The following is a 15,131-nucleotide window of genomic DNA, read 5'->3' on the forward strand; positions in this document are numbered from 1 at the left end:
AGAAGTATTTGCTTCCCTTTTTGAAGCTTAAATGATTGAATCATGAATACTGATTATATAAATTAAATATATTATTAATAATATGTATTTATATATTTCAGACTAATCACAAGATTTTATTAGTAAGACTAAAGTGCTGGCATATCTCTATGAGTCTGTTAGGATTAGTCCCCTAATATATTATATAGTACTTATATACTGTAGAACTTCATAGTTTAGAACATGTTCTCTGCAAGCTTTATTGCATACACCAATGCCATGTTAAACTTTTACTTTTCTGTGTATACTTCTATCAGAATTGGGTATCGCCTTAAGATTTTTTTTTTCAATATGAATATTGGAAATACTAGTTGGCCCTGGCCGGTTTGCTCAGTGATAGAATGTCAGCCTGGTGTGTGGATGTCCTGGATTTGATTCACAGTCAAGGCACACAGGAGAAGCACCCATCTGCTTCTCCACCCCTCCCCCTCCCACTTTTCTCTCCCTCTCTTCTCATCCTGCAGCCATGGTTCGATTGGAACGAGTTGGCCCGGGGCACTGAGGATGGCTCCTTGGCTGCCTCCTTAGGCGCTAAGAAGAGCTTAATTGTTGAGCAATGGAGCAACACCCCAGATAAGCAGAGCATCGCCACCTAGTGAGCTTGCTGGGTGGCCCTGGCATTTGCGGGAGTCTGTCTCTGCCTCCCCTCCTCTTACTGAATAAAAAAAAAAAAGAGTAGAAATACTAGTCTTTCTAATCATCAGCTGTCCTACTTAACAGCAAATGGAACTAATTTTTGTCATAGTGCCAAATCAGTTCATGTGACCACCTTTGGATTGCCTTCCTTTCCTCTGCCCTATCTTCCACCCCTCTACCATATGCAAGTAGAAATTAATAAATTCTGTTGTACTTTTATACATCTATAGGGATATTCACTAGACTTCCTTATTTTATAATTAGGGGTGCAAGTGACTGTTTTCTGCAAATTATAGGTTCCTCAAGGAATAGAATTTTTATTCATGTTTATATATACCTATTTACATTGTGCTATGACTTGGGCCAAATATTTGGGAATCATATTTTAGTGTTCATTAAATGTTCATTGAGTTAAAGTGAATGGAAATGTAGACTTGGTTACATGATTACCAGCAAAACTCTTTATTTCCTAAACAGGGTTTATTAGTAACCTCAAATTTTCTGGAGCAGATTTATTTTTATTTAAAATAGAGCAAATTTTTTTAGTGTCTCCCCTTTTCTACTAAACAAACATTTCTTTTTTAGGATTTGTTCATACAGATATGACGAAAGACTTGAAAGAAGAGCACTTAAAGAAAAATATCCCTCTTGGGAGATTTGGAGAACCTACTGATGTGGCCCACGCCGTCGTGTTTCTTTTAGAATCGCCATATATCACAGGGCATGTTCTGGTTGTGGATGGGGGATTACAACTCGTAATATAATTGACAGATTACTTGGTTATAATGGTGATTAGACTCAAGGGCACACTTTATTGATTAGACAGTCATATCTACATGGTGAATTTGCTAATCAAATCTATTCATGCTGCAAATGTTGATTTCCATCTTTATATGTATATCTGAAAAGAATAATGTCTGACTGATTTGTGTTTTCTAAGTGATTTGTACCAGATAAACCAGTGTTTTCAACTGCTGGTCTGTGGACCAGTCTGCCAGAAGTTTCGTGTCAGTCTCCAAAAGAGTTCACCATCCTAATGTATGAAGATTAGAGACCCAGTGATCTTAGTCCAGTTTGCTTATGCTCTGGGGGATTTCTGCCATGGTGGTCCCCGAAATAATTCTGTTTTCATTGGTCCCCAAGTGGGAAAAAGTTGAAAACCACTGTTATAGACTATAATGATTTTAGTATATAAACATTTTTCAAGTGATATAAGCATGTATTACTTTAAATTATATATTATGTCTCAAAAGTGGAAAATTATAAAATTTAATTTTCATGAGTTATTTTATATATCAGGCTGAATTCCAGGGGTCCCCAAACTTTTTACACAGGGGGCCAGTTCACTGTCCCTCAGACTGTTGGAGGGCCGCCACATACAGTGCTCCTCTCACTGACCACCAATGAAAGAGGTGCCCCTTCTGGAAGTGCGGCAGGGGGCCGGATAAATGGCCTGAGGGGGCTGCATGTGGCCCGCAGGCCGTAGTTTGGGGATGCCTGATTCTAGACGTTAACCTTGTGGGCCATTGCCAAAATAAGATATTTATAGGGTATATAATTGGTTAGCTGTCAGTACTTTAACAGCCCTGCTCAAGTTAAATACAGTATTGTGTTCTTTTTCATGTGCCTTGAATGATCAGTTACTATACCGGTTGACAAGAACGTATTGGCTTGGTGCAGACATGAGTTTAGAATCTGTTTTTTTGTCCTGTGCCATTGCTCCTGGTTGAACAGGGGGGCATAATAGTCTAGAAACGTAAGTGTGGTACAGTTGATTCATTCTATAGAAATTCTCAGGGGCGATGAACAGCAACTCTTACGTTAAGTTTTAATATCTTCTAAATTGATCTCATCATTTTAGAAAGTAGAAGTATTTTTTTAATCTACAAAACACTCAGGAGAGCAAGCTACTTAAAAATGGTATAAAAATAACGACATTTTAAAAAGAGTATTTTGAATGATTCTTACCCTAAAATTTTACATAGCACATACTTAATTACTTAAGAACAATTGTAAATGATAAATATGCAGTAACAACAAATTAGGTGTCATTACAAGGAACAAAAGCATTAGACTTAGAAGAAAATACCTGAAATAGAGACAAAGATGCAAACTGAGAGTAAAATAACAGGGAACATTTATTTTGAATTGAACTATTTTGTGGAGAATAGAGTGATATTTTAATGTTACTGGATTCTTACTGATTTTTGTTATGTAAAAATGTTTTAAATATTTACTGTTTTAAAAAGTATAAAAAGATTTTTTATAGTTTTATTGGAGCTGAACATTATTTTATATAATCAGATTGAATTGACATTAAAAGTCAGTGCAAAAAGCCTGAATAGGATATACTAAATAAATGCAGAGTAATAATATGAAATAAAATTAAAATGTAATAAAGGAAAATCTATATTTAAATTAAGATTGCAGGTTTCTTAAAAATGAATTTATTATTATCTTAGAATTTATCTTTGAAATAGTCTTCTTTACTTACAAGAGTTTATTTAGGATGTGAGAAAGCCAGTTAAATGGGAATTAAATTAGTATTATTAACCAAATTGTCTACTAAATGCAGGCATGGTAATTTACAGAATTTGTCAAGCATTAACAGTCCCAGGCACATCTAGGAAATGCAACATTAAAGATGGTTTCCAATGCGGTTGCTGATGCTTCTAAGCGAGGAGAGTTTCTGCAGACAGAGCAGGCCATTTTTCTCATGCTGTCTCACCTGCAGGCCTCATTTGACATCCTCTCAGGCTTGAATTCCCTTCTCTGGACACCTCATGTCCTGAAATGATCAGTGAGACTGATTTGACTGGTGATCAGGAAGAAAGCAACTGATGACACTAAAATGTAGCTTAGGGATAGGTTTAAACTTGAAGTGTGTATATTGACACTTTAAAAAATATAACCCTTTTAACTATTGCACCCTCACCCCCAGCCCCTTTCAAGCTGCTGGTGTGATATGCAGAGAGAGCTTGGAGTTGGTAAAATAAGTTTTCACTGTTCCATTCCAGGTGAATTTTCCACCCGCTTCCACTAACCTGGAAGAATTTTGTGATTTAATACTTGCCTAAATAAGTAGCCAGCTGTTGCTTATGTTCAGAGATTCAAGAACTGGAATGAATTCTTAACGCGAAGTCTCATCTGTAACTGCTCTGTGACTCTTATGAGCCATAATCTGTCCTGTGTTTTAGCACATTTAAAAAAATGGTTTGTTCTTAAAGACAGTATATTAAAATTTTTGTATGGAAAGTTTAAAAATGCGTGCTGCTTTTATTCATATTCAGATTATGAGACCGTATTTTAACTGCTTTCTAGAGATCAAAATAAATTATTTGGGGGGCAATAATTGGTACAGAGAAGATCATCTATGTCAGTGGTCCCCAGCCTTTTTTGGGCCATGGACCGGTTTAATGTCAGAAAATATTTTCACAGACTGGCCTTTAGGGTGGGACAGATAAATGTATCACGTGACTGAGACAAGCATCAAGAGTGAGTCTTAGACGGACGCAACAGAGGGAATCTGGTCATTTTTTAAAAATAAAACATTGTTCAAACTTAAATATAAATAAAACAGAAATAATGTGAATTAGTTATTCTTTCTCTATGGACCGGTACCGGTCCGCGGCCTGGGGGTTGGGGACCACTGATCTACTTTATATGCTTCTGTTATGTAGAATAAAGGGAGAAGACTGTTCTGGATTCACAAGAGGTTTAACCTAACGTTGCCGAAACATTTTCCCACGCTTTCAGAATGGAAGTGTGTGCAAACTGAGAAATCATACCACTATTCTAACTTGAAAAACATGTGAAAAGGATTTAATAAGTTTTAATTTTTTATATTAATTTGACTTTTGACTACAATATAAGCTCTTCAAGGTAAATAATTCTGTCTTTAGTGTGATCTTTTTATTTATTTATTTATTTTTTATTCATTTTAGAGAGGAGAGGGAGAGCCAGAAAGAGAGAGAGAGAGAGAGAGGAGAGAGAGAGAAGGGGGGAGGAGCTGGAAGCATCAACTCCTATATGTACCTTGACCAGGCAAGCACAGGGTTTCAAACCGGTGACCTCAGCTTTTCCAGGTCGACGTTTGTTTTATCCACTGCGCCACCACAGGTCAGGCTAGTGTGATCTTTAAGCAAGTTTTTGTAGTTTTCAGCATACACATCTTTCACATATTCTGTTTCTAAGTACTTGATTTTTTTTTAGAAATATAGTGATATAGCCTGACCAGGCGGTAGCACAGTGGGTAGAGCATTGGACTAGGATGCGGAGGACCCAGGTTCGAGACCCCAAGGTCACCAGCTTGAGCGTGGGCTCATCTGGTTTGAGCAAAGCTCACCAGCTTGGACCCAAGGTCGCTGGCTTGAGCAAGGGGATTCTCGGTCTGCTGAAGGCCCACGGTCAAGGCACATATGAGAAAGCAATCAATGAACAACTAAAAGTGCCACAATGAAAAACTGATGATTGATGCTTCTCATCTCTCTTCGTTCCTATCTGTCTGTCCCTAACTATCCCTCCCTCTCTCTGACTCTCTTTCTGTCTCTGTAAAAAAAAAAAAAAAAGAGATATAGTGACATATACAACATTATATTAGTTTGAGGTGTTCAACATCATTACAGTATTTGTATATATTGGGAAATGATCACCCCATTAAGTCTTCTTAAAATTCATCACCACACATAGTTACAATTTTTTTTTCTAATGATCAGAACTTTTAAGATCAACTCTTTTAGCAATTTTCAGGAATAGAATACATTATTGTTAACTGTAGTCACTGGGGTGTACATTGATTGCATACCCAGAAATTCTTTATTTTATAAGTTGAAGGTTTGTGACCCTCTTCACCCATTTTGCCCACCACCTACCCCTTGGCTCTGGCAAACACTAATCTGTTCTCCCTATCTATAAGCCCTGGATTGTTGTTGTTTTAAGATTTCTTGTGTGTGAAATCATATGGTATTTGTCTTTCTATGTCTGATTATTTCACTTAGGACAGTGACCTCAAGTTCTATCCATATTGTCACTTATGTCAAGATTTCATTCTTTCTTTGTGGCCAATCATATTCCTTTGTATAATATATTATACACCCATATGTGTATGTATGTATATATATCCGACAATGAACATTTAGGTTGCTCTCATGTTGTGGGTGTTGTTTATAATGCTGTTGTGAACCTGGAGGTGCATATCTCTCTTTGAATTAGTGTTTTCATTTCTCCAGATAAATATCCAGAAATGGAATTAGTAAATCATATATAGTAGTTCTTTTCTAAATTTTTTGAGGAACCTCCATAGTGTCTTATTTAGTGACTGCACCAGCTAACATTCCCACCAAGAGTGCACATGGGTTCTCTTTTTGTTACATCCTCGGCAACACTTATTGTCTTTTTGACAAGTCGTTCTGATGGGTGTAAGGTGATACCTCATTATAGTTTTGAGTTGCATTTTTCTGATGATTAGTAATGTTGAGGACCCTTTCATGTACCTGTTGACCATCTGTGTGTCTTCTTTGGAAAAATGTCTTTTCATATCCCCTGCCTATTTTTTAATTGTATTTTTTGCTATTGATTTGTATGAATTCTTTACATAGTTTAGATATTAACCCCTTATCAGATGCATGACTTACAGATATTTCCTTCCTTCTGTATGTTGCCTTTTCATTTTATAATGGTTTCCTTTGCTGTGCAGAAAATTTTTAGTTTGATATAATCCCACTTGTTTATTTTTGCTTTTATTGCTTTTGCTTTGGTATTAAATTCAAATATCAAGACCTACTCAAGGAGTTTACTGCTTGTCTGTTCTTCTGGGACTTTTATGGTGTCACGTCTTAAATTCAAGTCTTTTTTGCATTTATGGGATAAGAAAATGGACTGGTTTCATCTGTTTGCATGTGGCTCTCAGTTTGCCAATGTTGTTATTGAAGAACTTTATTTTTCCCATTGCATAGTCTTGACTTCTTTGTTGTAAATTAGTTGTTAATGTATGGGTAGGTTTACTTCTGGGATCTCAATTCTATGCCTTTGTTTTCTGTGTCTGTTTTCCTGCCAATCCCAAACTGTTTTTGATTACTGTATCTTTGTAATATAGTTTGGAATTGGGGAGTATAATACCTCTGCTCCCCCTCCCTTCAAGATTGCTCTGGTTATTCAGGGTCTTTTGTTATTCTATACAAATTTTAGGAGTTTTTGTTTATTTCTATGTTTAATACAGTGAGGATTACATTGAATTTGTAGCTTGCTTTAGGTGATGTGGACATGTTAACAGTGTTAATTCTTTTAATTTATAAGCACAGAATATCTTTTCTTATTTTTGGTATCTTCAGTTTTTTGCAGCAGCCTTGCAGTTTTAAGTGTACAGGTTTCACCTCCTTTGTTAAGTTTATTTCTAGGTATTTTATTCTTTTGGTTGTGATTGTAAATGTGATTGTTTCCTTTATTTCTTTTTCTGATAGTTATTACTATATAGAAACATGATAATTATTTGTATATTGATTTTGTATCCTGCAACTTTACACGCTTTGTATGTTATTATTTAATAGTGATTTGGTGAGGCTGTTAGTGTTTCTATATATAAAATCATGTCATCTGCAAATAAGACAGTTTGCATTTTAAAATTTTTTGATGCTTTTTGTTTATTATTATTATTATGCTTAATTGCTCTTGCTAAGACTTTCATTAGTATGTTGAATAAAAATGGTGAGTGTGTGTATCTTTGTCTTATTCCTGATCTTATAGGAAAAGCTTTTAATTTTTAACCACTGAGAATGATAGCTGTAAGTTTGTTGTATGAGGCCTATATTATATTGAAGTACTTTCCTTAAACACCTATTTATTGAGAGTTTTAAAAAAAATATATATGGATATTATTTTATTCTTTTTAGTGAGTGTAGAGGACTCTTGCATGTGCCCAAACTAGGATCCACCTGGCATGCCCACTAGGGGGCGATGCTCTGCCCATCTGGGGTCCTTGCTTTGTTGCAACCAGAGCCATTTTTTAATGCCTTATGTGGAGGCCATGGAGCCATCCTTAGCGCCTGGGGCCAACTCGGTCCATTCGAGCCATAGCTACAGGACAGGAGGAGGAGGAAAGAGAGAGAAAAATGAGAGGGGGAGGGGTGGAGAAGCAGATGGGCGCTTCTCTTTCGTGCCCTGACTGGGAATCAAATTGGGACATCCATACACCTGGTCGATGCTCTACCATTGATATTACATCTTTTCAAGTGCTTTTTCTGCTTCTATTGAGATGATCAAATGATTTTTATCATATTAAAGTTTACATTCAGTATTATTTTGTATTAGTTTCAGATGTACAGCATAGGGGTTAGGTAATCATATATTTTACAAAGTGGCCCTCAATATTTCAAGGTCCCATCTGGCACCCTTATAGTTATTCTAATATTGACTATATTTTCTACACTGTACTTTACATCCTTCTGAATATTTTGTGATGAGAAAATTGTACTTCTTAATTCCCTCACCTTTTCTCTCAGCCTTTAAAGTGCCACCCCCAGGCAACTTTCAGTCTGATCTCTGCATCTATGAGTCTGGTCCTATTTTGTTTATTTTGCCCTTTAGATTTCACATATAAGTGAAATCATAAGGTATTTGTCTTCACTGTCTGACTTATTTCACTTAGCCTAATATCCTCTGGGTCTATCCATGCTGTCAGAAATAGTAAGATTTCATACTTTTTATGGCCAAGTAATATTCCATGGTGTGTGTGTGTATGTGTGCATATGTGTATGTTATATCACAGCTTTTTAATTTTACACTATTGATTGGCACTAGGGTTACTTCCATGTCATGACTATTATAAATAATGCTGCAGTGAGCATAGGGATGCATGTATTCTAACAAATTAGTGTTCTGGGTCTTTTTGGATATGTACCCCATTGTTTAATTGCTGGGCCACATAGCAGTCCTATTTTTCCTATTTTGAAGACCTTTCATACTGTTTCCACACCACTCTGCATTCCCACCACTAGGATTCCCTTTTCTCCGCATCTTCACCAACAGTTGTTTGTTGATTTATTGATGAAGCCTTTCTGACATGTGGGAGGTGATATCTCATTGTGGTTTTAATTTGCATTTCTCTGATGATTAGTGACATTGACCATCTTTTATATGTCTATTGGCCATCTCTGTGTCCTCTTTGGAGAATTGTATTCAGATCTCTGCCCATATTTTAACTGGATTGTTTTGTTTTATTTAGTGTTGAGTTGTGTGAGTTTTGTTTGTTTTTTTTTTTAGATAGAGAGGGACAGATAGACGGAAGGGAAAGAGATGAGAAGCATCAACTTATAGTTGCAGCACTTTAGTTGTTCATTGATTGCTTTCTCATATGTGCTTTGACTGGGGTGTGGGGGTTCCAGCCAAGCCAGCAACCCCTTGTTCAAGCCAGCAACCTTGGGTTTCAAGCCAGCAATCTTTGGCCTCAAGCCAAAGACCATGGGGTCATGTCTATGATCCCACATTCAAGCCAGTGACCTCGGAGTTTCACACCTGGGTCCTCAGAATCCCAGGCAGACACTTTATCCACTGTGCCACCGCCTGGTCAGGCAGTTGTATGAGTTCTTTATAAAAATACATTTAGATATTCTGAATCAGATATTTTTCATTGTTGAATATCTATTTTCATTTTTAGTAGGTTGGTTTTTCATTTTGTTGATAGTTTGTTTCCTTTGCTGTGCAAAAAAATTTTAGTTTGATGAAGTCTCATTTATTTTATTTTATTTTTCTTACCTAAGAAGATGCATCAGAAAAAATATTGCTAAGAGAAATATCAGAGATTTCACTGCCCATATATTTTCTTCCAGGAGTTTTTTGGTTTTGCATCTCACACTTGTCTTTAATTCATTTTGAGTTTATTCTTGTACATGGTTTAAGAAGGTGGGTATGTGTGTAGTTTTCCCAAAACCATTTATTGAATGGACTGTCTTTACCCCATTGCATGTCTTTACCTGTTTTGTCATATATTAATTGACCATATAGGTGTGGGCTTATTTATGGGCTCTTCATTGTGTTATATTGATCTATATGTCTATTTTTATGCTGTTTTGATCACTATAACCTTGCCGTATAGTTGATAATCCGGTAGTATGATACCTCCAACTTTGTTCTGTTTTCTCAAGATTGCTTTGGCTATTCAGGGTATTGTGGTTCCATAGATATTTTTGAATTATTCTGTTTCTGTAAACAAACAAAAAACCTTTGATATTATATTAGGAACTGCATTGAATGTATAGATGGCTTTGGATAGTATGGACATTTTAGTGATATTAACTTTTCTAATCCATGAACATGGTATATGCTTCCACTTATTTGTATCTTCCCCAATTTCTTTCTTCAATGTCCTGTAATTTTATGAGTACAGGCTTTTGACCTCCTTGGTTAGTTTTATTCCTAGGTATTTTAATTTTTTTGATTCAATTATAAATGGAATTGTTTTCTTAGTTTTCCTTTCTGCAATTCACTTTTGGTGTATAAAAGGGAAACTGATTTCTGAATATTTATTTTGTGTCTTACTCCTTTACTGAATTCATTGATCATTTATCAGTTCTAATAGTTATTTGGTGAAATCTTTTGGTTGTGTATATACACTATCTGTCATCTGCAAATAATGAGAGTTTTATCTATTTCTCTTTTATTTGGATACCTTTTATTTCTACTTCTTGTCCGATTGTTGTGGCTAGGACTTCCAGTACTGCATTGACTAAAATTGGTGAAAGTGGACATCCTTGTCTTGTTTTTGCTATTAATAGAAATGCTTTTAGTTTTTTCTTGTTGAGTATGATGTTATCTGTTTTATTTACATTGTTTGTTATATATGACCTTTATTATGAGGAGATATGTTCCCCCTCTTCTTACTTTGCTGAGAGTTTTATGATAAATGGATGCTGGATTTTTAAATTGCTTTTTCTGCATCTATTGATAATATCATATGACTTTTATCCTTCATTTTGTTTATGTGGTATATCACATTAATTGATTTATAGATGTTAAACCATCCTTTCATCCTAGGAATAAATCCTACTTGATTATGATATATGATATTTTTAATTTATTGCTGAATTTGTTTTACTAATACTTTGTTTAAGATTTTAAAACTTTATGTTCAAGTATATTGGCTTATAATTTTCTTTCTTTTATTTAATTCAGTGAGAGGAGGGGAGGCACAGACAGACTCCCACATGCACCCAGGCTGAGATCTACTGGGCAAGCCACCTAGGGGGGTGATGCTCTGCCCATCTGGGACATTGCTTTGTTGCTCAGCAACTGAACTCTTCTTAGCACTTGAGGCAGAGGCCATGGAGCCATCCTCAGCACCTGAGGCCAACTCTCTCCAATAGAGCCATGTCTGCAGGAGGAGAAGAAGAGAGAGAGAGAGAGAGAAGGAAGAGGGGGAGAAGGAGAGAAGCAGATGAGTGCTTCTCCTGTGTGCCCTGACTGGGAATTGAACCTGGGACATCCACATGCCAGGCTGATGGGCTACTAATGAGCCAATCAACCAGGGTCAATTTTCTTTCTTCATAGTGTCTTTATCTGTTTTTGAAATTAGGAATGCAAGCCTTATAGAATGAGCTTGGGAGCCATGTTCTCCTCTTAATTTTTTGGAATAGTTTGAGAAAGATAGGTATTAGTTCTTTGAATGTTTGGTAAAATTTACCTGTGAAGCCATCCAGTTCACAACATTTGTTTGTCGAGAAGTCTTTTATTTAATTAATTATTGCTTTAATTTGGTTGGTTGTAATTGTTCAGATTTTGTTTCTTTCTCATTCAGATTGTCCAATTTTTTAGCACATACATAGTTATTTGTAATATTTTCTTATAATCCTTTGTATTAATGTGGTATCAGTTGTTACTTCTCTTCTTTCATTTTTGATTTTATTTATTTGGGCCCTCTTTCTTTCTCCTGATGAGTCTGGTTGAAGAATTATCAATGTTCTTTGTCATTTTAAAGAACCAGCACTTGGTTTCATTGATCTTTTATATGTTTTTAGATTCTATTTTGTTTATTTCTGCTCTGATCATTATTGTTTTCTTCTATTCACTTTGGGCTTTGTTGTTCTTTTTCTAGGTTTTTTAGGTGTAAGGTTAGATTGTTTGAGATCTTTCATGTTTCTTAATGTAGGCATTTATCAGTATGAACTTGACTCTTAGAAATGCTTTTTTTGCATTCCATAAGTTTTGGTATGTTGTATTTCCACTTTGACTTTTCTCATGGTATTTTTTTTAAATTTCTCTTTTGTTTTTTTTTCTTTGATTCATTGGATGCATCAAAGCATTATTGCCCTAGTATACTAGTATTAATGCCTGGCACATAATAGGTGCTTAGCAAATGTTCTTTCCATGTCTGATAGGAATGCTTCCAGCACATTTTAGGTTGAATCCTCATAGTGCTGGAAGTATTATGTATTATAACACAGTATTTTCTACTTTTATTAATGTACTTTCTGAGCCTTATTTTTCAAGACCTATTTTCAGATGTATCTGTTCATTTTGATCCTAAACATATGGGTTATGAGCAGTATGATCTCTGGTTTATTTACAAAACGTTAACTCTGACCTGTATCTCTGAGCATATCTCAGAGTAAAAGCTTGTTCTAAAAGCAGGGCTGCTGTGAACATTGCATTATTTACATCGACACTGTACTCCCCTTTTTGAAAGGGTCAGTTAGAGGTAAATACATGTGCTTTTAGGCTATTAGGGAAGTGGCAAGCAACCATACAACTTTCCCATGGCTTTCCAGACTCTGAGTCATTTTAATAACTTTCCCTGTGGTTCTCTTGTACTGAGCCCAGATTAATCTTTGTGGCCATTGCTGTTCCTCAGTCAGCAGTGTTATGCCCTTGGTCCCTGCTCCATGGTCTGCCTTGACCATTATCTTGACATTCATACATGATGTCAGTTCCAAGGCTGGTTGCCCCAGCCCTTAACCTTTGATCCATAGTGAGGGTGGGTGGGAGCTGGGGATATTTCTTCACAAAATACTTTGGAGTGCAACCTTCTACAGTGGATCTACTCTGCTTTTCAATTTTCCACATCTGGGAAATAGACTATCCGTCGCATGAGTGAAATGTGAAAGCCATTGAAGAGGAAACCATAATAGTGTAAAATATATTCTGCCATCTTTGAAAGAGTATTTATTATTCATAGTGCTAGCACTATCATTTCTATAGTTTAGTATTTAAATTTAGTTTTTATATCATTTGTACATTAATGTAATTTGGAGAGTCATTTCCTGTTCCTCAAAGGGAATCACTTTAACCTCTGATTCTTTTGGTATTAATCTATTTCTAATTAACATATTTCTTGATTATTCCAAATTAGCCATTTTATATCAACTTCCACTAAGGAAGATGAAGGTTTACTTTTCCTGGACCAGCACCCCTCCCGCTGCTACCTGCAGGCACACTTCTCACCCACCATTCCCCAGTATACTACATCATACTCAGAAATTACATACTGTAATTATATAGTCACTAATCATAGTTGAGGTATGTAGTATTTGATGGTTACTTTTTTTCTTCTGCACAATATTTTGTTTTTCCTGGAACTGATGATTATATTGTTTGTTCATTGGTTTAGTTTTCCATGTTCGCAACATCATGAATCCCTAACTCTTTCCAGTTGTGCAAATATCCTGTTAGTATATGCAGAAATACTGGGTAATTTATCAGTTATCTATCTTCAACAAATCTTTCTAGTCTCTTGATCTGCTGAAGTCTTGACTGGTTGTTCTCTAGATCTGCTGCATAGTTGTTATCGTGGGATCTTCTCTCAAATCATCTTGGAGATTGACATTTTCTTTCCTTGTCTAGGAAAAGACATCTCATGTCTTCCCCGTCTTTATTTATGACATCATTTGGTAAAGCACACTTTCTGGTAACTTCCAGAGAAAGATGCATGGGAGATAAAGTTTTTGAGACCTTCATTGTTTGGAAATAGCTCTAATTTTGACTGAGTATAAAATACTAGGTTAGAAACCATTTTCCTGCAGAAGTTTGAAGGAATAGCTTCATTGTCTTTAGTCTTCCAGTGTTTCTATTAAGAAGTTTTAAATAAAACCTGTGCTTTGTGTATTCACTCTGGAAATGCTTAGGACCTTCTATTTGCCCTCAGTGTTGTTATAATATTTTATTATGCCGTGCTTTTCTCTGGGTCTTTTTTTTATCTGTTGGTGGACCCTCAGTCAATCTCTTTTTTTTCCCTCTACTCTGGGACAGTTCCCAAATTTTATTTTTAAACTGCATTTGAGTTTTTAATTTTAACTACTTCTTTTTAATTCCCACGAATGCCTTTTACTTTTCTAAATAGTTTTTATTTGTAGCATCCTGTGTTTGCTTTCTGGATTCAGTGTTCTATTTCTCTGAGCTTATTAATAAGAGATGTTTTCTTCTCTGTCTACTCTGCTTCTCCAGGTTGCTATGTTTTCTGGATCCTCACCATATTAGATGCTGTCCCAAAATCTTTTGTGAGCCTTGGCTGTCTCTTTATACTCAACAGTGGGGCATTGGAAAGCAGATTGGGTTGAACTCAGGCCTGATGAAGTCTCTGGATCTACCTTTCGATCCAGTTGCTGATTCACAGGAGGCACTGAGAACAGAGGAAGGGGAATTGCACCATGAGTAGGAATTAGTAAAATCCAGGCTGTAAGACACTCTACTGGCTCACCTGTCTGGTTTCTGCAACAAATAAATTGTAAGAACAAGAAAGGGATGGAGGGGAACCTGTAGATTAAAAAAGACTTTAAAAAAGGATTGAATTTTAAATTGGGCACAAGCTAAACTTTGCACCTAAAAATAGAAAAAACAATAAATTTTATGTTGTATATATTTTACCATGTTAAAAAAACAAACCAGGGGCAAGACTGAACTCCAGTATCTATGGGACAGGGGGAGGGGCTTCTGGGGTAACCGGCAAAGTTCTCTTTCTTAACCTGGATGGTGGTTACAAAAGTGTTAGCCTCAAAATAAATCACTACACTTTGTATTCATTTTATGTGAGGGTTCTTTGTACCTTTATTTCATTATAAAATACTTTTTTTTTAAAAAAAGCAAATTGGGAGCTCTGTGTGCGTAGTTAGGGTCTGTTGTCGGTGGTGTTCACTGTGGGGTGAAGTGGACATATGTTTTCACTGGCAGGACCCACAGTGTCAATTTATTTCTTAGCTCATTGGTTCTCAAATGGCTTGGTCTTAGGAACCCTTTATATGATAAAAACCTATTAAGGACTCCCCAAATAATTTTTATGTGGGTTACATTTATCATTATTTATTGTGGTAGAAATTTAAACTGAATTAAAAATATTCATTATAAAATAAACACCATTTTAATTTGTATTTTAATATAAGTAAAATATTTTTATGAACAATCATATTTTTCAAAAACTTGGAAGAGTGACATTATTTTATATTTGTGTGATTCATTTTAATATCCAGCTTAATAGA

At 35.7% G+C, this 15,131-nt stretch overlaps 1 protein-coding gene across 2 annotated transcripts in view; it reads left to right on the forward strand.

The window, feature by feature from the left end:
• The window catches only part of LOC136337775 (3-oxoacyl-[acyl-carrier-protein] reductase), a 115,353-nt gene that overhangs the window by 14,480 nt on the left and 85,742 nt on the right, over positions 1–15,131 (forward strand). The window contains exon 5 of one of the 2 annotated variants that reach the window (XM_066279551.1): positions 1,261–2,997. The exons of the other annotated variant lie outside the window; for it this stretch is intronic. Within the exon in view, the coding sequence (XP_066135648.1) occupies positions 1,261–1,439 (179 nt within the window). The 3' untranslated portion in view covers positions 1,440–2,997. Of the gene's footprint in view, positions 1–1,260; positions 2,998–15,131 lie in introns of those variants that run through there. 2 annotated transcript variants of the gene reach the window in all.

This window comes from Saccopteryx bilineata, chromosome 1, assembly GCF_036850765.1.
Source record: "Saccopteryx bilineata isolate mSacBil1 chromosome 1, mSacBil1_pri_phased_curated, whole genome shotgun sequence".
NCBI lineage: Eukaryota > Metazoa > Chordata > Mammalia > Chiroptera > Emballonuridae > Saccopteryx > Saccopteryx bilineata.